The sequence below is a fragment of the Sminthopsis crassicaudata genome, chromosome 2 (assembly GCF_048593235.1).
Source record: "Sminthopsis crassicaudata isolate SCR6 chromosome 2, ASM4859323v1, whole genome shotgun sequence".
NCBI classification, from domain to species: Eukaryota; Metazoa; Chordata; class Mammalia; order Dasyuromorphia; family Dasyuridae; genus Sminthopsis; species Sminthopsis crassicaudata.
This window is the reverse complement of record NC_133618.1, coordinates 339,097,122-339,122,435: the sequence shown is the minus strand read 5'-3', so window position 1 is coordinate 339,122,435 and position 25,314 is coordinate 339,097,122. Positions and strand designations below refer to the sequence as shown.

At 32.0% G+C, this 25,314-nt stretch overlaps 1 protein-coding gene across 4 annotated transcripts in view; it reads left to right on the top strand.

Annotated features, from left to right (window-relative positions):
• The window catches only part of DDHD1 (DDHD domain containing 1), a 145,844-nt gene extending 123,546 nt beyond the window's left edge, over window positions 1–22,298 (top strand). For all 4 annotated transcript variants that reach the window (XM_074290567.1, XM_074290565.1, XM_074290566.1 and 1 more), the window contains 4 exons: window positions 6,377–6,526; window positions 12,108–12,360; window positions 13,265–13,465; window positions 21,694–22,298. In XM_074290567.1, the coding sequence (XP_074146668.1) occupies window positions 6,377–6,526; window positions 12,108–12,360; window positions 13,265–13,465; window positions 21,694–21,875 (786 nt within the window). In that variant the 3' untranslated portion in view covers window positions 21,876–22,298. The remainder of the gene's footprint in view (window positions 1–6,376; window positions 6,527–12,107; window positions 12,361–13,264; window positions 13,466–21,693) is intronic.
• Window positions 22,299–25,314: the final 3,016 nt, after the last annotated feature.

The window sequence follows — 25,314 nt, the reverse complement described above, 5'->3', positions numbered from 1 at the left end:
TAACACTATTCCTTCATCTTCCAAAATTTGTCCTTTCATTTGAACTGCTTAAAGGCCTTAGAAAACTCCAACCTAAGACTATACAATATCTTTAAACTTTTTTTCTATGATTAACAAATTTTCCCTATCATACCCTAATCATCCCTGTGATTCTGAACTACTCTCTCTCCAAATAGCCATTATTCAAACTAATTCTCCACCCCACCCATTGCCCTATCCTTTTTTTTCTTTTTTTAAATAATTTTTTTTTGTTATACGTGCATATTAACTTGTTTTTCTTTTTAATTTATTTAATACACATTTCTTTGTGAATCATGTTGAGAGAAAAATATCAGAACAAAAGAGAAATATCGTAGGAAAGGAAAAAAAACACAAAACAGAAGGGAGCTTAGCATGTGTTGATTTACAATCAGTCTCTATAGTTCTTTTTCTGGATGCAAAAGGCATTTTCTGTCTAAAGACTATCAAAACAAAAGGGGAAAAATAAATCAAAACAAAAGAAAGGAAAAAACAAAAAAGAATTGAATGTGTGTATGTGTTGATTTACATTCAATCTCTATATTTCTTTTTCTGGATGCAGATGGTATTTTCTTTCCAAAGTCTATTGGGATTGCCTTGGAGCACTGAGAAGAACCAAGTCTTTCATACTTGATCATCACAAAATCTTGCTGTTACTATGTACAATGTATTCCTGGTTCTGCTTGATTTGCTCAGCATCAGTTCATATAAATCTTTCCAGGCCTTTAAAAAATCATCTTGTCCATCATTTTTTGTATATTTTATATTCCTTTACCTTCATATACCACAACTTATCCAGGCATTTCCTAATTGATAGGCATCTGCTCATTTTCCAATTCTTTGCTACCACAAAAAGAACTGCTACAAAATTTTTGCACATATGGGTCCTTTTCGCTTCTTTATGATTTCTTTGCGATACAGACTGGTACTGCAAGGTCAAAAGGTATGTACCATTTTATAGCCCTTTTTGCCCTATCCCTTTTCCCATTCCCTATAGTTTTCCCTTTCACCTCCTCCTCCAAATCCTCTTTCTCCCCCAAAATGTAAAAATAATTTTTAACACTTAGCAATTCTCTTCCTTTCTCACTGTATCCCCTCATTGAGAAGGTACACAATTTGATATAGGTTAATATGTGTAGGCATCCTCCTTCAAAGCTACTCACTCCTTTTCCCAATGTACCTTTGAAATTCCTACTCCATAGAAAACAAAGTAATTTTTGCTTAAATCTTTACCTTTTCCAATCCTTCTGTTTTCTGTCCTTCCCTGAAACTTGGTTCCTTCTAGTGACAGTCACCCTGGCCATTCTTTTCAGCATTGATTGTACTTTTACTTGTTCCTCTAATTAAGATGGAAGAGTTGTAATAATTTCTGCTCCCCATGCCACTTGCAAGTTCTCCCTCTACCAGTGACACTAATTTTTCTGCTTACTTAATGTCTTTCATTTCAGTTGTGCCTGATTCTTTGTGACCCAGTATAGGGTTTTCTTGGCATAGATACTGGAGTGGATTGCTATTTCCTTCTCCAGCTTATTTTATACATGTGGAAACTGAGGCAGACATAGCTAAGTGACTTGCCAATGGTCATAGCTAATAAGTGTTTGAGTCACATTTGAACTCAGGTCTTCCAGACTCCAAGACAGTGCTGTATCTACTGCGCCACCTAGCTATCATGCACTTAAATCTATAGCTGCCTCCTAATCAGAATTCAGTAGCTGTTGTCAGCTGACTTCTAAGACATTCCCCTTTATTCCTAAGTTAATTCAGAGTCCTATTCAGTCTTTATCCTCCCTATTTCCTACACTCATACTAGGTTACTGCAGTACACATAATGATATTCCCTCAAATGCCCTGATCTCCCATTTCCTCAACTTACACAATTCCCATGACCACCTTGCCTCACACAAAAATGATCTTGCTCTTTTTTTTTTTTTTTTTTTGTTTCTTAAAATTTGTTTGGTATTTTATTTTCCCCCAATTTCTCCCAATTCCCCCAATTTCCCCCAATTAATTTCTCCCCCAAAATGTAAAAATAATTTTTAACATTTAGCAATTCTCTTCCTTTCTCACTGTATCCCCTCATTGAGAAGGTAAACAACTTGATATAGGTTAATATGTGTAGTCATGCAAAACATATTTCCATATTAACCATGTTGTAAAATAAAACATAGAGATGGTCTTGTTTTTAATCTCAAATATCAAAGTAATCTCTAAAGAGCGTGTCTGCCTATGTTACTCCCTAATTCATTAAATTCCAATAGTTTGCTGTCATTTCCAGATGTTCCTATGTTCATGAACTCTGAAATTCTCCTTTACTGATTAGTCTATTTTAATTCCACCTCTCTTGCTTTGCTACTCCAAATTTTGTTCTCTATGTACACTATGACTTCCTGGCTTTCAACCCCTCTTCCCTTCCCAACCCCACTAATTTCTTTCCTAGACCATCATTTCTATATTTACTACATTCTTTTCCTATCATGGCCTCTTGGTGATGAATCCCTCTCTACATTCGCCTATTTTCTTGAGGTTCTTGAGCTCTTAAATTGCTGATCTTAATTCTACCAAACCTCTGCGGTAGATCACTCCCATCATCAGCTGTTTTCACTTCTTTTCATGTACTAAAGAACAGAGCTGGAGAAAATGATGAAATTGAAATTGTATCGACTGAACCAAATTTTATTAACTATAGATTTTTGTTAGAAAACTTTACCTCACCACAGCAGCTTTTCTAAAATTTTTTTTTAATCTCCTCAAACTTCCCATTATTACCCTTCCCTTAACCACTCAACTTAGAACCATGCCTCATATTTTATTAAAGAAACTGGGACCATGTTTTCAAAAATTCCTCCTCTTGCATCACTCATATAGTGGTCTTTTGTTACTCTCTCATCATCCTTGTCTAAGGTTTTGCTGAAACAACCTCTATCATCCTTACAGCACAATAGTATTCTGTCACACCTTGTTTAGCCGTCCCTCAGTTGTTGGTCATTCCTTAAGCGGTATCTAGAGCACTAGGTATCTAGGGCCTTAAGTTATGAGTTCAAATCCAATCTTAGTGGTTGCTTATTAGTTGTGTGAGCTCAGTCAAATCACAACTTCAGTCAGCCTCAATTTTCTTAACTATAAAATGGAAAAATAATGGCATTTACCTCAGAATTATTGAAATGATTAAATGTTTAAATAGTTGTAATTAAATATTTGTAAAGCACTTAATAACAATGCCTGGTACAGAGTAGGCATTTGATATACATACATACATATGTATGTGTGTGTGTGTGTGTGTGTGTGTGTGCGTGTGCTTATTCCTTTGTTACTCTACTCCACTTTGCAGTTCTTTCTCACCATGAAGAAAAATCTACACAATAGACAATCTGTTTTACCAACAATGTGTTAATATATTTTCCCCCCATTTCCCCTCTAATATTTATCATTTTCTTTTTTTGTCAAATTAGTCAAACTTAGGGATGTAAGATAGTACTTCAGATTTTTGCATTTCTCTGTGTGGAGACTTTAAAATAATAACTATTGATAACTTGTATTTCTTCCTCTGAAAACTGCTTGTTCATATCCTTTTGACTACCAGTTGAGGAATGGCTCTTGTTATTAAAAGCTTTTCTCATTTATCTTTTCTTGTCTACTAGATATTCCTCTGCAACTTATAACTTATAAGCATGCCCATGTCTTCACTATCCTTAAAAAAAAAAAAAAAAACAACTCTCATTTGATCTGTTTATCCACCTATGTGTCTTGCTTTTTGTGACCAATCTCCTGAGAAGAATATCTACAATATTTCCTTTTCTTTTTTAACTTCAGCTTCTGACCTTATTATTCAATAGAAACTATTCTCTCCATAATTTAATAGTAATTTTTCAGTTGCTAAGTCTAATGGTCTTTGCATCCTTCTTGGGTTTTCTCTATTCTTCATCACTTATAAAACAACTTCTCTCTAGGTTTTTTGAGACATATGACTCTCTCTTCATTCTGTTCTTATCTGACTACTTCTTGTCAGTCTCTTTGCTGGATCTTTATTCTGGGTTTTGTCCTGGGTCCTTTTTTCCTCTCTATACTCTCACTTGATGATCTCATCAATCCCCATTCAGTTATCGTCTTATAAAGAATCTAACAATTCTCAGATCTGCTTATCTAGCACTAACTTAACTAAAGCTCCATTTCTTACATTTCGATGTTTGTTGGATATAAATATCTTGAACTCGGCATGTCCAAAATTTAAGCTTATCTCTCTATTTTAAATTTTTCCCTTCTATACCTCCTCATTATTATTAAAGGAACCTTAATCCTTCTAGCCTGGTTGGCAGTCTATGTGTCATACTTAATTCCTTATCTTCTCCTGTTCTAAGTGAGTTGCTAATATCTGTTAATTTTATGTTTGTAATTTCTCATACATATGTCTCCTTTCTCCTCTGACTCTGCTGTCACCTTGATACAGGCTCTCATCTCTTCACACTCACACCATTACAATAACCTGCTGACTTGCTTCTTGTTACAAGTCTTTCCCCATTTTTCCAGTCAACCTTTTAAAGGAGTAGGCCTGACCATATTAACTCCTCCTCAAGATCATTAAACTCCAGTGATTTCCTATCATTTCCAGTTAAAATATATAAAATTTTCTTTGGCAATCAAAGTCCTTCATAGCCTGTCCCTTCCTACTCTTCCCCCACCTTTCTGGTCATTTTATATACCTTATAATATCAAGTGTTCCAATGACACTGATCTCCTTGTTGCCCCTCAAACAAAACTCTATTTTTCACCTTCATGTATTTTCATTGGCTATCTTCTATTCCTAGAATGCTATCCTTTTTTATTTCTGCCTCTTGATTTCCTTCATATCACATCAAAACCAACTCTTCTGCAGAGAAGCCTTTCTTAATTCTCCTTAATTTTATTGCCTTCTTTGTTTACATAGCTTGCTTGTTGTATATTGTTGTTTATACATAGCCTTTGGAGCTCCTCGAGAACAGAGACTCTTTTACCATTCTTTGTATCCCCAGAGTTTTTGCATAGTGCCTGATACCCAGTAGATGCTTAGTAAATGTTTATTATTGATTATTAAAATAGCCTCTTAATTGTTCAACCTACCTTCAGAGGTTTTTCATTCCTCTATAGAGTTTATATTTTTCAAAGTAGTATTAACATGTCATTCTACTGCTCAAAAAGCTTCAGTAGTAATACTAACACCTAACAACAAAGAGCATTTAAAGCTCTTTCATACTCTATCCACTGTGTCTTGACTGATTACTTTGTGTTCATTTTCTTCCCCTCTTTTCCCTCCTTTCTCATACATCCATATATTTCCTTTTCTCCTATATGTTTCATCTTTTATTTCCATATCTTTGCTCTTCCTCCTCCCCCACAAAAATGATTTTGTTATTTTTTTTTCATATTTACTTGTCTTTGTACGTGTTGTTCTCTATAAGTTGTTTGTAAATTCTTTGTTTTTACCTCTATTTCTTACACCAGTATGTAGTATATAATAGGTTTTTAACATGTACATTCCGAATTGAAAAAAAGAATTTTATTTGTTTTAATATTCCTTTATTTTGTAAATAGGGTCAAGATGTCTTAAAGATTCTATTGTGTCAAATTCATATTTAGTTTCTATTCTCAAGCTAAATTTTATTTTCAAAAATAGCTGTATTTGAAAGTGAGAGATAACAAATTCAAATAATATCATCCCTTTGGAAAAGTCTGTGCACAGTAAATTCTTACCTAAAACCAGCACTTTTAAAGAATGAACAGTGACACTTCAACAACAATACTGTATGAGGATGTATTCTGATGGAAGTGGAAATCTTCAACATAAAGAAGATCCAACTCACTTCCAGTTGATCAATGATGGACAGAGGTAGCTACACCCAGAGAAGAAACACTGGGAGGGGAATGAAAATTGTTAGCACTAATATCTGTCTGCCCAGGTTGCATGTACCTTCGGATTCTAATGTTTATTGTGCAACAAGAAAATGATATTCGCACACATGTATTGTACCTAGACTATATTGTAACACATGTAAAATGTATGGTATTGCCTGTCGTTGGGGGGAGGGAATAGAGGGAGGGGGGGTAATTTGAAAAAATGAATACAAGGGATAATATTATAAAATATATATATATATATAATAAAAAAAAAAAAAAAAAAAAAAAAGAATGAACAGTGTTCTGTATTCCTGGATTCTAGTACCAGTTCTCCCAGTAAATCTTTGTGTGACCACAAGCAAGTTGTTTTATCATCTTATCTCTGGGTTTCACTTTCTTTATCTGTAAAATAAAAGAGGATAGATTAAATTATTTTTCCTTGTTTCCTTCCAACATGATTTATTTGGGATTAATTATTTTTTTCTTTTAGGTTGAAAATTTTTTCTGCATGGGATCCCCTCTAGCAGTTTTTTTGGCATTACGTGGCATCCGTCCAGGAAACAGTGGAAGTCAAGACCACATTTTGCCTAGAATCATATGTAACCGGTTACTAAATATTTTTCATCCCACAGATCCAGTTGTGAGTTGGAGTTACAAACTTTTTTCTCTCATTGTTAAATTATTGTTGAATAATTGTGATACTTTGAAAGACACTCTAATTTTACCTAAAATTATTTCAGCTTTCAGATTATATTTATATCAGTTTTGCAGAAAAAGATTTTTGTTTGGTTTCTTAGAGGTATTTATATTTATAATTTAAAGCAGAATATCCTATAATTTGCAGATTTATTCTATAATTTCAAAATCTAAATAAGAGGGTTTTCACACAAAAAACTGAAGTGGCTCAGGAATGGTAACCCAACAATTATGCATTGTTGAGATCAATTTTAAGTTTCTTTGCAGTTTTCTTATTAGCTGATACTGAATACATGACACATCTTCTTTGAAATGTGGGTAAGAATAGTAGTAGAGATCGTAGAAATTCATAACTGATAAAATCCAGTAAAAGGTCTAACAATAAAAACTCTGGCCTCAGAAGTCTATAAACAACCACACAAAATAGAAGTGACAAATAAAATGAATTTATAGGCTTTTAATTCAAGAAGACAAATTTTACCTTACAGTTATTCATATAACTATGTGTAATGTAACACACTTTGTAGCTTTGAAGTACATTCAGGCCTATATTGAAACAAGATCTAAGTGCAAAAAAGAGCACGGTTGAAAATAGTGCCAAGACCTGACAAACCATTACTGCAAAAATCAAGCAGAGACCTTCAAAATGACAGGGTGTCTATAAGAGTTGTTGTTACTCTTAAACAGTATGATGACATAGGCTCCTTGAAGATGGAAGAAAAATGGGGATGACTATTAAAAAATAGCTGATAACCATTGCTTAAATTAAAAAAAAAAAAAAAAAAAAACTTGTCATGGGTAAAATAATACAAAGATTGTAGTGAAGAAAATAATTTTTGAAAAAGTGAAGCTCACTTTTTCATTTACAATTAAATCAATTTTTATCAGAAGTCCAGATTTTAAGATTTTACAAATTTCATCAGTCTCCTGAAAGAAATCTCCTTTTTCTCCCCCTAAATGGGATTTTTTTTTTTTTTTTTTTTTTTTTTTACAATTGGCCTGGAATTCTTGCCTTTTTGAGAAAAAAGAATGGTAAGGAATATATTGATATACTGAGAAACAGAATTGTTCTAAAATTTTATAAATTCCCAAGTGGAAATGGAATACAACATCCTGTGCCTTGCCACAAATCAAAAAAGTTAAGAAATTTGATCTAAACAGTGAAGGTAAATATGAGGGAAAATGCCAGTTTTAATATTCTTTTATTCTGTAAATAGGGTCAAGATGGCCTGAAGATTCTATTATGTCAAATTCATATTTAGTTGCTATTCTCAAGCTGAAAGCATATTCATATGAAGAAATTTAAGAGTCATTGAAAGTAATCATGATGGAAAGTATTTGAGTTAAGGTCAGCAAAAGCAGAAACAGAATCAGTATTAGAATACTTCGGTTATGTAGACATCTATAGTAGCATGCTTTCTGCCCAAAGTTGAACAGCTTCTTTTTGATAATGATAATTTCATCATCTTAAAATATGTCACAGAAAAGCAGAAGGAAATTGAGTAGTCTTGACATTTACATGAGATTTTGGAAGAGATTTCAGTGTTTAGGGAAAGAATAATTATCCAGTAGCCTAAAATTTTACAGGGTAAGTCAACCCATAAAAGATAGAAAGTTTTCAAGAATGAAATGATAAAGACTTTCTAAAGAAAAGTAGTTAGAATGAGGAGGAAAAAATGAAGTGATTTGAAAAGTATTTTGGATACATAGAAAATTTATCAACCAACTTAGATTTTTTTTTTTATAAAAGACATGTTCAAAGTATAAAGGCAAGAACAGGTAATGAGGAATCATAAAAAAGCATGGAATGGTTTTTAAGAATATCAGGAGTAATGAAGTTCAGAAGCTGAGACAAATGAGAAAAGCTAAGGATAACAAAAGGAGAGGGATTTTGCCTATTTTGGGGAGAGAATTGAAAAAGGAATGATAAATAATTGATAGAAAGAAGTCAGAGCTTCTTGATTAAATCTTTGCTTTTAAAATTGATACCGACATTTAACTCCTTTAATGGAGTCCAAGTCACCAACCCCAGATGAACTACATCTCACTGTACTGAAAGAACTGGAAGATGAAATTGCTGTTGGTGTTCTTTGAATGATCAAGGCATTCATGATACATACTATAGGACTATAAATAGGCATGTGTCTCTGGTGTTTTTTAATAAGTGTAAAAGAATAGAGTCTACAAACTATGGGACAGTTGGGCTTGACTTTCATTCCTGGCAAAATTCTAGTACTCATTAAAGAGATAATTGAAAATAGTGATTACAAATGTAATGCCGGAAACTGAGGCAAAATAGAGATTAGAGAATTTTTAATATTTTATCTGAGATGGAGAGATTGTGCTAGGGGCATGTTGCCCCTGGGCTGCTGTCTCAAAAGCATCTAGCAGCCAATGTGAGGTTCCTATGAAATATATACACCTAGCTCATAAGTTATCAGGATAGAGTCCAACACAGGGGGGTGGAGTCCAAACTGGTGGATAGGAATCTCCAAGAAGGGACCATCAATCTGGTTCTGACAAGTTGGAGTGTAGGACCATAAATTCTTACAAATTAGGAGTAAAGGAGATAGTCAAACTAGAGCCAGAAAGTCTGAAGAGATAGAGGTAGACAATGCCAATTAGGTATCTGAGATAGGGCATCTGGAGTTTTATCTTTAAGAATGTCAGAATGGCCACAGCCCTAATTATCTCAGTCCTAATGAGAGAAAGGGGGGTTACAACCAGGGGGATTGAGGTAGAACAGTTCAAGGAACTGAGGCAGGACAATCAGGGAAACTGAGGCAGGACAATAAATGGGAACTGTGGCACAACACAAAAAGACAAAATTACTTCATTAAAAACAGAATTCATTACTTTTTTTTTTTTAGTGATCAGGATATTATTACAAGTGGATATAGTTTGTCTATATTTTAGCTTAGTATTCACTATTCTTTCATTTTATTATGCAAAAGATGGGGAGATATAAACTAAATATCTAGACTTAATATTAGATGAAGTCAGAAATTGTTTGATGCCTGTATCCAAAGTATAGTCATTAATTGTTTGATGTCAGTTTCTAAGAACGTCTATAGTGAAATACCCCAGAGATCTGTTTTTGTACATATGCTAATTTTGGCATTTTTGCCAGTGAGTTATAATTTGAGATATATATATATATATATATATATGTACATATATATATGTATATATATAATAACTTGGTGAAATTTAGGATATGGAATATTGTTTCCAGTTCTAGTTAACATATTTCAAAAAGGCTTGATGAACTAGAGAGCAACCAGGATCGTAATATACCATCTTTAGATCATTCTGATGAGTTTAGTGGCAGTCAGAGTTGTGGAAATCCCCTTTTGGTCAGTGCACAGGTTCAACGTGAAAGAACTCACAAACCCAAAGAGTTTTAGGTGGCAAAAAAAAAAAAAAAAAGTTTTGTTGGATAGGAAGGCAGCTTTGTTAAGAGACTGACTTCTTTAGTGGCAAAATCCTATTAGGGAAATGGAGGCTGGCACTGGGACGAAAATGCCTTCTCAGCAGGCAGGGTCCTAGCAGCTATACCAAAGAGGCAGAGAGCATGCTGCTTTGGACCTTCTGCAAAGAATGAGTTTAGAAATTGCTCTTTAAAAAGGAATCTTGAGGCTCAGATTGCAGATTGAAAAGAAAGCCAAAGTCTCCAGGCCTAGATGCTTTTCAATATCCGACCCAGATCTCTAATTGGAATTTAAAAGGGTCTGGGATCCCCAAAAGATCAATGAGGTGCTTTTTGACAGGATTTCTAATTGAATAATAACACTTCACTTATCAGGGGTGATAGGTTTTCCCAGGAGGGCCTGAGACTCCAAGATAAAAAGGGAACACAGTTTCACTCCCCTTTCAATTCCATATAAGGATTCTTTGAAAGATTGGAAGTGTTCAGCACAGATTTAAGAAGGTACAAAAGCTGCTATCAGGTTATTTGGTTATTTTATGGAAGGTTTGGACTTACTGTGCTTGGATCCAAAGAACAGAAATAAGAATCTTTGGTAAAAATTGCAGAGAGGCAAATTAAAGATATAAGGGAAAACTGTCAAAAAGTGCTCCTAGAATGGAATAAACTAGGCTTGGGGGGACTACTGTAAGATTTTTCTTTACTGAAGTCTTTTAGCAAAAGCTGAATGACCACTTGTTAAATGTATTTTAGAGAAGTTTTTGTTCATATGCTAGTTGGAATATATGTCCTCTAAAATCCTTTTAAAGTCTACTGTAATGTATTTTAGCACCAAGGCCTTTACTTTAATACTATTCCTAGCAAATCACATAAAGCTGGAGTACCTTCAAGTATAGACATAAATTGATTAGTCTATATCCATCATCAAAATCCATCATCAAAAAAGTTAGCTTCCAAATCTTGAGTTTGTTTGACCATAGTAATTCATTAACCATACCAATAAAATTAAGATCTTTGAAGTAATGAATTAACAATAACAATAATACATTAAAGACCAGAATTTTAGAAAATTATTTCTGTTTTAAAAAAATCAATATGGTTATAGTTAAATGATACTATGTTCTTATATTTTTATTTTTATTCCTAATTTAATCATATCCCAGGGAATAAAAATATTAGAAAACTACAAGTGATATAAAGTTTGTTTATAATAAGATGAAGACTCAGTTTAAAAATAATTAAAATGATCAGATATTTAATAATATCATTTTTGTAATAGTTTATAACTATAATTCTGTTGTTTCCCCTCTGTGATAGATAGTAACTTCTGTCATGTGTTATTTATTTATTTATTTGCTTAGGCAGTTGGTCTTAAGTGACTTGCTCAGGTTCACACAGCCAGGAGATGTTAAATGCTCGAGGCCAAATTTGAATTTATGACTTCAGGGCTGGTACTTGATCCATTATACCAACTAGCTGCCCCATCATGTATTAATCTTAAGTGAAAGGTAGAGGTTATAAATAGAGTTGTTATAAATTGGTTCTTTTCTATGATGTTTACCATTTTGTTTAATCTTGATTTACCAACAAGGTTTTTGAGGCTATCAAAAACAATAATTAAAAGAAAACTCTATCAAGAGAAAAGATTAATCCTTTCATAAATTACCAATTCTTGTAATCTACTATCTAGTAGTTATAATTATGCTAAGAGCTTTATGTGTCCAGTAAACAAGCAGCAGTCTGCAAATATACATATAGCCTGAAGGAAGATCAATTTTAATACCTTCCATCAATTTTAATATACTTAATGGACTTTGTCCCCAAATTGAAAGAAATAAGAAAATGCATCTCCCTTCCTTGTTGATAATTTTTGTTGAGCTTTTATATATATACATATACATATTTTTTATTTGTTATGAAGAATAGAAATTCAGAAATAATGTGATGTTAAATGAAAAATGTAAAATTTATAAAGGAAATTATGAGTTTTTATCCTTTAGAAGTTTTTGTATAATATTGGATAATGAACATTTTCTATATTAAAAAATTAAATCTTACTGCTCATTATACCTTCTAAAAAATGTTTTTTTCTCTCAAGGCTTATAGATTAGAACCATTAATTTTGAAACACTACAGCAACATTTCACCTGTCCAGATCCATTGGTATAATACTACAAATCCTCTACCTTATGAACACATGAAGCCAACTTTTCTCAACCCTGCAAAAGAACCTACCTCAGCATCAGAGAATGAAAATTTGTCAGCAGTATCAAGCCCAGTGACTTCACCTATCATGTCTCGACGGCATTATGGGGAATCTATAACAAATATAGGCAAAGCCAGCATATTAGGTACTTTCTCATAAGTACTCTTGCTCTATGATTGGAGATATCATTTCTCTAGCAGTTAAGTTTTAAGGTACATGCTACCAATTGTGCTCTTATTTAAGTATTTCTGAAAAAGTATGCCATTCTATTATGTTTCTACAATAGAATTAATAGCTTATATTGAGCAACCTCTAGTTAGGTTTTGTAGTCCTAACTTCAAAGAATTAATAGTCTCTTCTAGAATTAATGTCTTATATGTAGGTATGAAGTCAATTTAGCTCATTGTTTTGTTTACAAAAATGAAGCTTTAAAGTGACTTGAATATACATTATAAATTCAGACTTTATGTTGCTTAATACCAAATTTTTAATGGCACATTCTTATATTGCAACAAAGTATTGATATAACAACATAAAATATTTTGTGAGAAATATTGTGATCCAGCTTGACAAAAAAAGGAAATTTTGGAAGAATTGCACATGTTTAACCTTTATCAAATTGCTTGCTGTCTTAGGAGAGAGGGAGAAAAATTTGGAACACAAGTTTTTGCAAAGATAAATGTTGAAAACTATTTTTTGTGTGTATTTGGAAAAATATAATAGTATAATGATTTTTAAAAATATTGTGATCTCAAATATAATGTAGTTATTAAATGCTCAAATAAAATAATTTCCTACATCCCTTTATCATAAGAACAGTGTCTTAGGTAGGGCATGTTAAATTTTTCATCTTATGCAATAGTAACTGTTAGAATCCTACATGTAAGAATTGGAATTTTGAATGGTTTATTATCACTTTGGAGGAAAAAACGACCAATATTCCAGCCTGTCTTTCAACAGACTATAATTGATGAGTGGAACATTTAACTCTATTTTGGTAGAGAATGATTTTGCATACAGGATAACTATCTTATTTTTGTGAAATACAGGAGCTGCTAGCATTGGGAAAGGACTTGGAGGAATGTTGTTTTCAAGATTTGGACGTTCTAGTAGTTCATCTACATCACAGCCATCTGATGTATCAAAAGAAGTAACAGAAGAAGAAAAGAAGCCCATCATCCCACCAGTCAGCACTACTATGACCATGCAGACCTTTCCACATAGCAGTTCTGGCTTTCTTGATTCTACATGTTAGTGCACACTGTATTTTCTTTATTCTATTCCTTATGATAAGTTAACTTCTTAAATTATTTGGGGGTTAAAATTGAAACTTTACTACTAACAGTTATATTTAAACACTAACAGTTATATTTAAAGAATGTTTAGTGAACATTTTTGATCAATTTTTGGTCAATTCATCAATAAATATCTTCCCCATGGCACTATGCTAGGCACTGCAGATTCAAAAACAAAAATAAAACCCTAAAAGAGATTGCCTTGTTTTAGGAAAGATAGGAAATTCATATGCAAATACATACATACATATATATATATATATATATATATATATATATATATATATATATATATATATATATATATAAACAAATAATTTTTTTGTGAGTGGGGCAATTGGAAAGAGGAGATTAGAAGAGAAACTTTATGTGGGAGCTGGCACTTCAGTTGGATTTTGAGGAATTACTAGGAGATAGATGAAATGATAGTGCATTGGGGGAGAAAGGGACAGCAATCCATTTCAGTCACCTACTGGTGAATATGAGGCCAGTTTGACTGCACCATAGAGTATAAATATATGAAAAGACTGAAAAAGTAGGTGGGGGCCAAGTTGTAGGGGACCAAATAGGAGTTTACATTTTATCCTTGAAATAATAGAGAATTGCTGGAGTTTATTGAAAAAGGGAGTAACATGGTCAGACTTTCCCTTCAATTAAAAAAAATTCTAGCTAGGTTTGTTTTTTGCTATATTCCTTTATAGTTATAATGTCAAATGGTTAAAAATTTTAGTTTAATGGGGTCTCATAGGACATTTTCAATAATTGTAATGTCTTAACTGTGCCTCATGGTTTTAAAGGACATGTACAACAGTTCTAAAAATTCTGGAGTTTATAATAGATTATAATTATAAATAATATAGACTATTATGATAAATTATAATAATTTCCATATCTCATCTTCCAATTCAATCTGCCTCAAGTCTTTAGTTTCTGGTATTGGCTTGATCTTACCCAACCTGACTCTAAGACTTTTAAATATAAAAACTGAATAGATTTTTTTTTTCCCTGAGGCTGGGGTTAAGTGACTTGCCCAGGGTCACATAGCTAGGAAGTGTTAAGTGTCTGAGATCAGATTTGAACTCGGGTCCTCCTGAATTCAAGGCTGGTGCTGTATCCACTGCACCACCTAGCTGCCCCCAAAAACTGAATAGATTTAAAGCCAGGCTTAGAAATGACTGAGCAGGATTTGGTAAGTACTAATCTTGATTGTATATCAATAAAAGTGAGATATACCATGAAATGACTTGCAGAAGTTCTCACTGCTAGAATGTGTGAGGCAAGGCATGAACCCAAAGGCGTGAACGTAAGTCTTTTTGACTCTGAAATTGACTTACTACCATACTACACTGCCTCTGGTTATAAATATAAATAAAGAAGAGGTATTCTTCGATATGCAAATTTGATAAGAATTTTAACTTTTAAAATTATATAATTAAAGTACTCTTTCCCCATTGCCCTTTTATATAAGGAGGAATGAAGTCTGAAACTTTGTACCTTGTTATAATCATAATACAAACAACAACATAGCAAAAGGAGAAAGGCTTTCCTTTTTTTCCTATGGAATATTCATTACAAATAGAATTTCAGCCTTGATTCTTTTTTGACTCTCAGTTTGCAGTATGGGTAACATTCATTGCTATATTAAAGAGAAAAAGTCACTAAATAAGATAATACAATCAGATTCAAAACTGGTTGGATGCCAGATTTGAAGAGTAGTTGTTTAGTGGTTCAGTGTACACTGGCAGGAAGTCTCTGATATTGTAATCATTTAATTAAGTAAAGGCATAGATGATAATCCTTAGATTTGCAGATATGAAGTTGGAAAGTTTAAATAAACTAAATGACAGAGTACAGCTCACAGAAAATTTTTCCAGGCTAGAGAAATGAGACTATAAAGTCTAAGAAGAAGAAATTCGATGGAGTTTAATAGAAAGTTTTGCACTTTGGTAGAAATGTCATAAATATAAGATGGAGGAGACATAAACAGTAGTTTGGGGGGGGAGGGAATCTGAATTACAAGTTCAATTTGAGTCACCAGTTTAAGACTTCAAAAAAAAATTGAGGGGGGGGCAGCAGAGGAGGGCTACATTAATTATGAGGGCTAGTTTTCATGAAACAAAAGGTCCTAGTCCCACTGTACTTTATCCTCCTTCCACATCCCTCAACCTTATCTGGAGTATTGTGTACAATGCTGAAAGTCATAGTAAGAATATAGATAAACTGGAGTATTCAAAGGAAGACAACAGTGATTTAAAGTGAGTGAATCCATGACACAGGAAGATCAGTTGAAAGAACAAGGCATGTTTAGCCTAAAGATTTCTGAGGAACGTCATAGTGGAGAAGAGTTTAAACTTTTATCTTTTTGATCCAGGAGATAGAACCAGAAGCAATGCTTGGAAGTTACAAAGAGGCAAACTTAGACTTGATGTCAGGAAAATTTTTTCAATAACCAAAGCTATCACAAAGTGTGATGGGTTGTCCTGAGAAGTAATAGACTTCTCCTTGGAAGTCTTCAAGCAGATACTAGATGACTTCTTATGGTGTACATTATCATAACTATTTCTTTGATATGTGCATTGAACTAAAAGATCACTGCCCTTCTGACTCTCAAATTCTGTGATTAAATTATAGTGTTTATAAAATGCTTTTCAAACCTTAAAATATGAATGCTAGTTTATTGTTATTTTTATTATTTATTACATGAAATCACAACAAATTCATTTGTGCAGATTCTAAGTCCTTAAATAGTTATCCCCTGGCCAATATGTACTGTCTCTAGCTATGGTTTAAAATTTCTATTTTTAAGTTGTACCTACCTATGTCAGACCAGGCCAGCATGGGAAAGAAGCACCTGAATTTTGTAATTAATGACAGATTTTTAGGTTGTTTCTAGACAGTTTATTACACAGTTATAAATTGTAATAAAGCAAATTTTCATATTTCTTACAACAGAAAATATTTATATAGTTGGTGATTTAAACTACTATTTTTTTTTCCATTGGAAACATGAACTCTAGAAACAAATGTTTTTGTTATACATAGTTTTGTTATAACCTGCAAATGACAAAATAATTTTACCAAAAGTGCAGTGGCAGTTTTATAAGCCATAATTACTATTGCTTAAATTACTGTCAAAACACATTTGTGATAACTGACCACTAATATTTAAGTAGTATTTTAATATTTGCAAAGCATTTAAGAAATACTTATTTAATTTTCACAGCAACCTTAGGTTGCTTTTATATACTTTTATTATCGCCACTTTCCAAAGGAGGAGATTGAGGTAGAGGGAGCTTAAGTGACTTGCCCAGGGTCATACAAGCTAGTAATTCTGAGTAAGTAAGTCTGAGACCAAATTTGGATTTCAGTCTTCTTCACTCAGGCCCTGCATTCTAGTTACTACAGCCACCTAGCTGATTTTGAATGTATTGTAACTGACCTAGAAAAGAAGAGGTAAGCCCCTGATTACTACATGGAAACTTCAGAATAGTGTGATGAAACTAAAGGCTGCCTCCAATTAATCTTGCTTTTTTATAGCAACAATGAAAGTTAGTAATCTACAGTGTTGTTCATTCATTACAATCATGTCTAACTCTGTGAACCCATTGGAGTTTTCTTGGCAAAGATTCTGAAATAATTTGCTGTTTTGTTCTCCAGTTCATTTTACAGATAAGGAAACTGAGGCAAACAGTTAAGATCATCCTGGGTGATCTAAGTATCTAAAGCCAAAGTTGAATTCAGGTTTTCCTGATTTCACACTAGGTACTCTATCTATAAATATAGTTGTATTTAAATTTATTTAATTTAAATTTAAATAATTGTATTTAACAACTTAATATATTCTTCAGTCTTCTTGTAAATTCTTTGATTTGTGCTGCACTGTCTCTCTCTCATCCATGAATTCATCTGAATGTGGGCCCAAGTATAATAATATAGTTCCATTTGTAACATTCTTTTCAGCACAGTTACTAAAGTAGTTTTCTCTGTTTCTAGCCTTCTGGCCGAAGGTAAAGCCTTTTCTTTAGAGTTGCCATAGTTAACTTTTTTGGTTTACTTAGATATATACTCATCGTATCTTCATTGGATATTGTTATTTTGTCACTGAGGCACTATCTTGGAAATCTATTGGTTATTTTAGAAAAAAAAAAAAAAAACATCCTTGCCTCCTTTATATTGGTTTTAGAAACTATGATCATAGCATTTTTACTTTGTTTCTATTCCACTTGTGCCAGGTCTTGGGGACCTTAGTTCCAAGGCCAACTTTGGAATTTTTTAATATGAAAAGACAAAGGAATTCTGTTTCCTGATTAATGGAGATAATTCTTTGAAAAGTAACCTCTGTTGTCTAAAGGTTTTAGACTTTATTAAATCTTGCTAATGCCTGTTAACAAATCTAAATATTCTTAATCTATTTTAGAATATTACTTCTTTCTTAATTGCTTCATTCTTCTTGATTAGTAATATTCTATGAGGAAAGATCACTGTTTTTCATAATTCTACCCTGTACTCTTGTATTTATTTTCACAGGAATTTTCTAATCAATTCTGTCTAAAACCAATAAGCCAGAACAAATCAGGAAACAAGTTTTATTATATTCAGAGTGTAACATTCTCCATTAGCCATTGATAAGAAATGTGTCATTCACAAATCAGCAAGCAATAATTATACATTATGTGAAATAAGGAAAAAGAAAAGTGGATATTCATTAAAATGCAGATGGCCATAAAAAGAAAAAGAATACGCTTGTGGAAAGAAAAATATTTATCATTTGCTACAAGAGATAAAGGAATTATTTTCTTAGTATAGTTAGTTTTACTGAATCAATGAAAACTATGTGTCAGGCTTGAAAGGGAGAAGGACTTTACAAGGACTCTGGAATCCTCCATCTTCAGCACCTAATTCTTTTTGTACTGAAAAGAAGAAAGAAGACAGTGAAGGACACCAGCTGCTGCCACTGATTTTGCAATTCATGAGGGATTATATAGTAGCAAAATATATAGAATATTCATTTGTTTTCAAAAAAAATTTGCTTCCAGCATCATGCCAGATAATCATACAGAATTTGACTCTTTCCTAACCTTTATTATCCAAATCTGTGGTTGCCTTTTATTAGCCAACATTTTGCAGTGCTTTGGTTTTTTTTTCCCTACATAATTTGCATGAATATTATTTAATCTCCTATAACTTCTTTTTCATGGATATGTAACATAGAGTAAAGACAATTTTGTCATAATTGCATAGATCAGAAATAGCATTCAGCATAATCTGAAAGTGATTCACTTAAACATTCTACTATAATGAAAACTAGTTTGCTATTTATTTATAAACCTTTTTTGTCAAATCAGTTTGGATGTTATTACAAATATGATTTTATATTTGTAATTTTTTAACGGTAATTTTATGAATGATTTAGTAATTACAAATTTTCTTATGTTCCCCAGTAAAAGAGGTACCTTTAATTTTGAAAAGCCAAAATTTTATTCCTTTTTCCTCCGTTTCTATTTTCCTATAAGTCTCTGTATTTTTTTAATCAAATATATAGACAGAATACATTATTTGATAAGAAATTTACACAATGCTATTTACTGATGCTTGGACTTAAATGTGTGACATTGATAATTAATCTTTTCATTATCATTGTTCCTTAAATACATTAAAAGGAAGCAAATAGCTTGTAGCAAAATAAATATATAAGTTCAATTTTTTAAAAGAAAATATTCAAGTTGGCTACTAAGAATCACTAGAAGTTTTCACTTGTGCTTTCAATTATGAAAAATGTGTGCATAGCATATAAATAAGCACTTATTGTGCCAATTGCTTTTTCTTTATCATCGTAATCAAGTTCACTTAATAGATTTTACAACATGCAGTATTGTAGATAATACGTTTTTCTGAGTGAAATTCTCATTTGATTAATTAAACATGAAAATGGATCAGCATAATTCTTTTCTTTTTACTCTAGGTTTGAGACTTTGCACTTTATTGGCAGATCTATATTTGTTCCTGACCTGTTTTAAGTGAAATTTAGATTTTCAAAAATCACTGTTAGAAATCACATTCTTAGCTTACAGAATATGAACAAATAAGTGACTTACCCAGGGTTACACAGCTACTACATGTCTAAAATCAGATTTGAATTCAGGTCTTCCTGATCCAAGACTCAGCACTCTATCTGCCAAGCCACCTAGCTACTCTTTTAATCAACAACAACTATAACAATAGTATTTATTAAGTTCCTACAATGTGCCAAGCATTGTACTAAACACTTTACAAATATTAATCTCATTTGATTCTCACAATCCTAGGATGTAGATGCTATTATTATCTTTATTTCAGAGTTGAGGAAGCCAAGATAAACCTCTTTGACTTGTAAATAATGTTATACATAGTGTTTGAGCACTGCATTATAAGTTCAAGGAACTCATTTACGTCATAGCCATTCTAATATATTCATCCTCTCACCCCCATATTTTGACTAAGAAGAGAACTCAGCTCAGACATTCATCATTTTTCACTTACATCTCCTCCTTAGGTACAATGTCATCTTGCCCCATCCCCTGCTTTTCAGTTTTCCTATCATGACCTTCCCATTTGATTATTAACTCCTTAAAGGCAGGGATGGATTTTGTTTGTTTGTTTATATCTCCTGTACTTAGCACAGTTCTTGGCATATAGTAAATACTTAATAATATTGCCAATTAAGGCAACCAGAGCATAGTAGAACTAGACTTTTTAAATGATGGTGCTAAACCACAAGAAATAGTTTTCTAGGTGCAAAGATAGCCAATCCAGTTCCCTTTCTCTGTTTTTCCTTTGGTGAGTTCAGCCTTGGGAAAATTAACCTAAAAGTTATTGATTCTAATGATGATCTTGAAGACAATCATGATACATGATCATTAGAGCAAGGCAATATGATGGGTTTTTTTTTTTCCTTATCAAGATTTCATTGATGAATCTCTTATAGTGTTCCCATTCCATCTTTTATTTCTTCCCATTTACCCCAGTGGTACACTTCATCTAATCCTCTATTTATATTAACAGGTATGGTGTGCACACATCATCTACTCTCCCATTTTCTATAGACTTTTCCCCACTGTTTTCTTAAAACATACTGAACAAGAAAATGACAAAGACTAGGGGAAAAGTCACCTCACAGAACTTTACATTTGGATGTGAATATATAGTTTAAAATGTAGCTATTACATCTTAAGAACTTATCATTGATTTAAAGATAAATAGTCTCAAGTATTTGGCCTGTTTTGGGGTTTTTTGAGCACCTACAGATATCTTCTGGAAAAATACTGTACTGACCTGTGGATTGATGAGTTCTATGGCCTTCCCAGCTTCCCATGCCTGGATCGAAATAAAAGATAAAATATTGTAGAAGCACAAGATGGCTTAATTAAATCAGAAATAAGTCACATATATACACACACTCCCACAGACCCAAAACCATTCATTACACTTAATATCAAATATTTCCTTCCTAAAAATAATCTTTTATAATTCTACATACCAAGAATAAAATTGAATTGGTTGAGTGGTCTGAGTTTTTGATATTATTGATCTTTGTAAAATAATGTACAAATCAGAAAGAGGTACTAAAGACCAAAGTTCCATTAACCAAATTTTCTCTCCCTGAAGTTTTATTAAAGTCAAAGAGTAAGCTATTAAGTGCTTACTGTGTGCCAGGCATTGGGCTAGGCCTTAGTTATAGAAAGTCAAAAAACAGTCTTGAGTAGTCTCAAGGAGCTTACAAAAGTCTGAATTCTCTTGAAGCTTCAGTTAAGTATCTGTCAAAGTCTGAATTAAAGGGAACTTTGGAAGTTAGAAAATGTAATAAACAATCCACTGACAAATAGAATAATGAACAAAGTTCTCCCTCTGAGCCTCATTAATTTCTCTAGTTTTCCCATATTTACTTTTGCATTCCACCCCTTCTCCCATATTTGCTTCAAGTAAATTGACAGTTTTTGTTGAGTTGTGGGGTTTTTTTTGTTTTGTTTTGTTTTGTTTTTTTCCTTTATAGGTATATTGGAAAGAGGAAATATAGAAACCTCAGATCAAAAGTTTTGAGATCCACTTCAATTAACTACTTTTCTATCTTCAGTTCTTTATTTAATTAGATTGTGCAAAGATCTATTTAATAAAATTGTGACTATTTATTTATTTTTTTCTTCTAGTGGAACTGGATCATAGGATTGATTTTGAACTCAGAGAAGGCCTTGTGGAAAGTCGATACTGGTCAGCTGTAACATCACATACTGCATATTGGTCATCCTTGGATATTGCCCTTTTTCTTTTAACTTTCATGTACAAACATGAACAAGACAATGATTCAAAACCAAAGTTAGACCCAATCTGAACTTTTGAAGGAACTTTAATGGCACAAAATTGTTGCTTGTTAAAATTCAGTATGTTTAAGACACAGAGGTTTCAGGCTTACGTATGTTTCGATTTTATTTGGAGCAAGAAATATTTGTATTTAAAAGCACCTAATTTTTATTTAAAAAAAAAATTTCACCCCTAACCTAAATAAGTTAATTTAAAATTTTCGGATAACAGTCTATACTGGTATTACATAAGAATGATTGGTAAGGAAGGTTTGATAGGGAAGACTTGAGAGGCCACTTTGGTAACAATAATAAAACTTGTAAGTTTATTAAGTATAAAAATTAAATCCAATTAATCAAATATATTGTACTTAAAAGTGCACAGTCCTGTTTATTTTATGTGAGAGTAAAAGACAGAAAGTGATATTTTAAATTAAAATCTACATTTTCCACAATAACAGAAGTCATTCTAACTACATATTTAGATTTTGTTGAATTTAATTTAATTAGAGTAATGCTTAGAAAAGAAACAAATGTGTTTATAATTTATTACTTCTATTTTATTCTAATGTTTGAAGGATCATTTTCAAAAAAAAAAACTTCATTGGGCATAATTTAAGAAGTACTTTTTTTTTTTTTTTTTTTTTTTTTTTTTTTACAGTGTTCATTTTTTTCCAGAAAAAAAATTTATTTTTACTTATCAGGTGAATATATAGACAATGTGGCAAATTTTCATTATTTGTTTTCATTAAAAAAAAAAAACAAAAAACCTTTGTAGTTTTCACACAAATAATATTCTAGTTCAGTTCTTTTTCCCTACAAAATTCTAAGATTCTTTAAAGTACTTATACAATATAAGAGAACTTTTTAAAAAATAGTTAAAAGCTATAAGTAAAAAAATTTAATATCTCAAATTCTGTTAAAAATGTTTTCTAGCTGTTTAACAGAATATAAATAATTGCAGTTATAAGACACTAGAAGAGTTTTCTTCAAGATAAAGTCTTCATAATGCTTTTCATCTGAGGAGCTCAAAATGCCTTTAAAGTCATTCAGTTATCCTCACAGTTGTTCCCAGAGGTAAATAAATGAATATTTACAAATGAAAAATGTTTTCATTTTACAGATGAGTAAACTGAGGCACCAAGATTTTTAAGTGCCTTGAGCTATATTACATAACAAATTAGAAAAATAGATTGCAGTCAAATTTCTCTCCTCTTTATTATTAGCAAGAACAATTCATATTCAGATTTGTAATCTGTTAGATGTCTGCAAATTATAATAACATGTTACACCCTCATAGTTTACACAAGAAAAGCCATGGAACCAACAGTCTTCCTCTTCCATTCTTATAAATATATCACATGAGAATGAGATGTTTAAAAGGTAATTGCCAGGAAAGAATCATCTGCCTCACCTTCCATTTCATCTCTTCAGAGTAGTACCATAAAGACATCTCTGATTTTCCTTGTGTTTTTATCCATATGTGTGCATCATGCGCGCACGTGCGTGCGTGTGTATGTGTATGTGTGTTTGTGTGTGTGTTTTCACAGACACATAAGTGTCAGTCATATTGTCTATTTTGGACTTTCCATAAATTTATATAAAGTAAACCAATAATTTGAGATTTGAAAAAAATAAGACCATATTATGTAGCATATGATTCACTAAGAAACCTTTGCTATAAAAAGCTATTAATGAGATCCTAGCAATGCTGAAGCAATTCTCTTTCAAGTTTAGAAATTCCCATGAACTTGGGTCATTTCCTTTGCCTGTTTATTTCTTTGGGTCCAGTTCAGTTCTCAGGAAAAACAAACATTTCAAACAACTGACTGAATCATTTATAAGGTACTTGAAAGTTTCTCCCTATTTATAGATTGACACTTACTCTAAACTGTTTTTAAGGTTTTTCTTCATATTTGGAATGCAAAGCATTCCTTTTACCTGAAAAAGAGTGAAGACTATAATGTCCATTTGATTTGATGATTTTACAATGAATGGAAAACATTCATCCATCTATGGAAGAAGTTTTTTCTGTTTTGTTCCATATTAAGAAGTGTTCCATAGCACATGAAGTATAGTGTCTTTGATATTTTGAAGTTCTGTACATTGAGAAAGATCAGATTGCTTATTCTGTTTTATCTTTAAATGAGACCTTCTGGCCAGCATAATCTTCTTTTCTTTTTTTAATATAAGAAGATTATGTATTGATAGATGCTACAATTTTGATTTTGTAGGATTGTACTTATTTCTATAGCTCTGCATATTGTTCATGGGATGTACCTGTTCATATTCAAGTAACACCCTGTATGTAATTCAGGCGTGATTTATGTCAGTTACTAGGTAAGTAACATTTGTGCATCCTTATTTAAGCAACTCTAAAATTGGCCATAAATTTATTTGTTATTTAATGTATCTGTGGTGATTATCCTGAGTACTGTTCAAATAATTCCATCTTATTACAGTTTCCCAAAAGTTATTAAAAGTTACAATGGAGAAACATCTTGATTGAAAATCATGCCATTAAAGAATATTTTATTTAAAATTTATCTAAAATTAATTTTTATTATTTCCCTTTTTTTTAACCTGTAAAGCATAGTTACTTGCTAGGCTTTCAATTAAAGTAAATTATCATTGTTTCATAATTGAATTTTTCTATGTTTATAAACCTTAATTGTAAATCCTACTTGATTTTTACAAGCTCCTCTTCCATGGAGAGGTTTAGGAAGTTTATATTTTCTTTGTTTATATTGGATACCAACTGGAATATTTACTCTGTCATGGGTTTCCTAATAGAGAATTAAATTTTTTTTTCGTTGAAAAAAATCACTGGAGAAAAGTTGAACTATTTTTTCCCTCAAAAAAAAAAAAAAAATACATTCCCCTGGCAGATTATACTAAAAGCATGAGCTTTTTCTTTATCTTTGCTTTTGGATAGAGCACTTTTATACTTTCTCTCTTCCCTGTAATTGAGGCAAATCTTGAGAGGGAATATTTATATTCATAAAAATAAATGTAGTTTCCTGTTACATCAAGCTTGTTTTAATATTTAAAATATTAAACATTTTCCTTTAAAGAAATTTAAAATATTTTAAATACCGTTTCTCACCTTTTAGCAGGAAAGAATATCTAACCCCTTTTGTTAGCTTTCTGTATTTTCTGTGTTACAGCACACTTTTCTTTTGTAATATTCATTTTCAGTATCATCCATGCTTAATTTTCAGAAATATGGATTGGTCTTCTGCTTTTGGAGAGAATTCCCATGAGAGGTGGGAAATAAAAATTTCTAATCCTCAGCATTCTGAGGATTGCCATAACATTTTATGGCAACGATCCAAAATTAAGCCATATTTCCCTATGAGAGTTTGAGGAATTTTTTGCCTCTTTTTGTCATTGTGCATTTCTCAAAAGCCACTAGCTGTGGAATACTGTGGTTACCCTGAGACATGCAATTTATTTCCTTTCAAGTTTTAT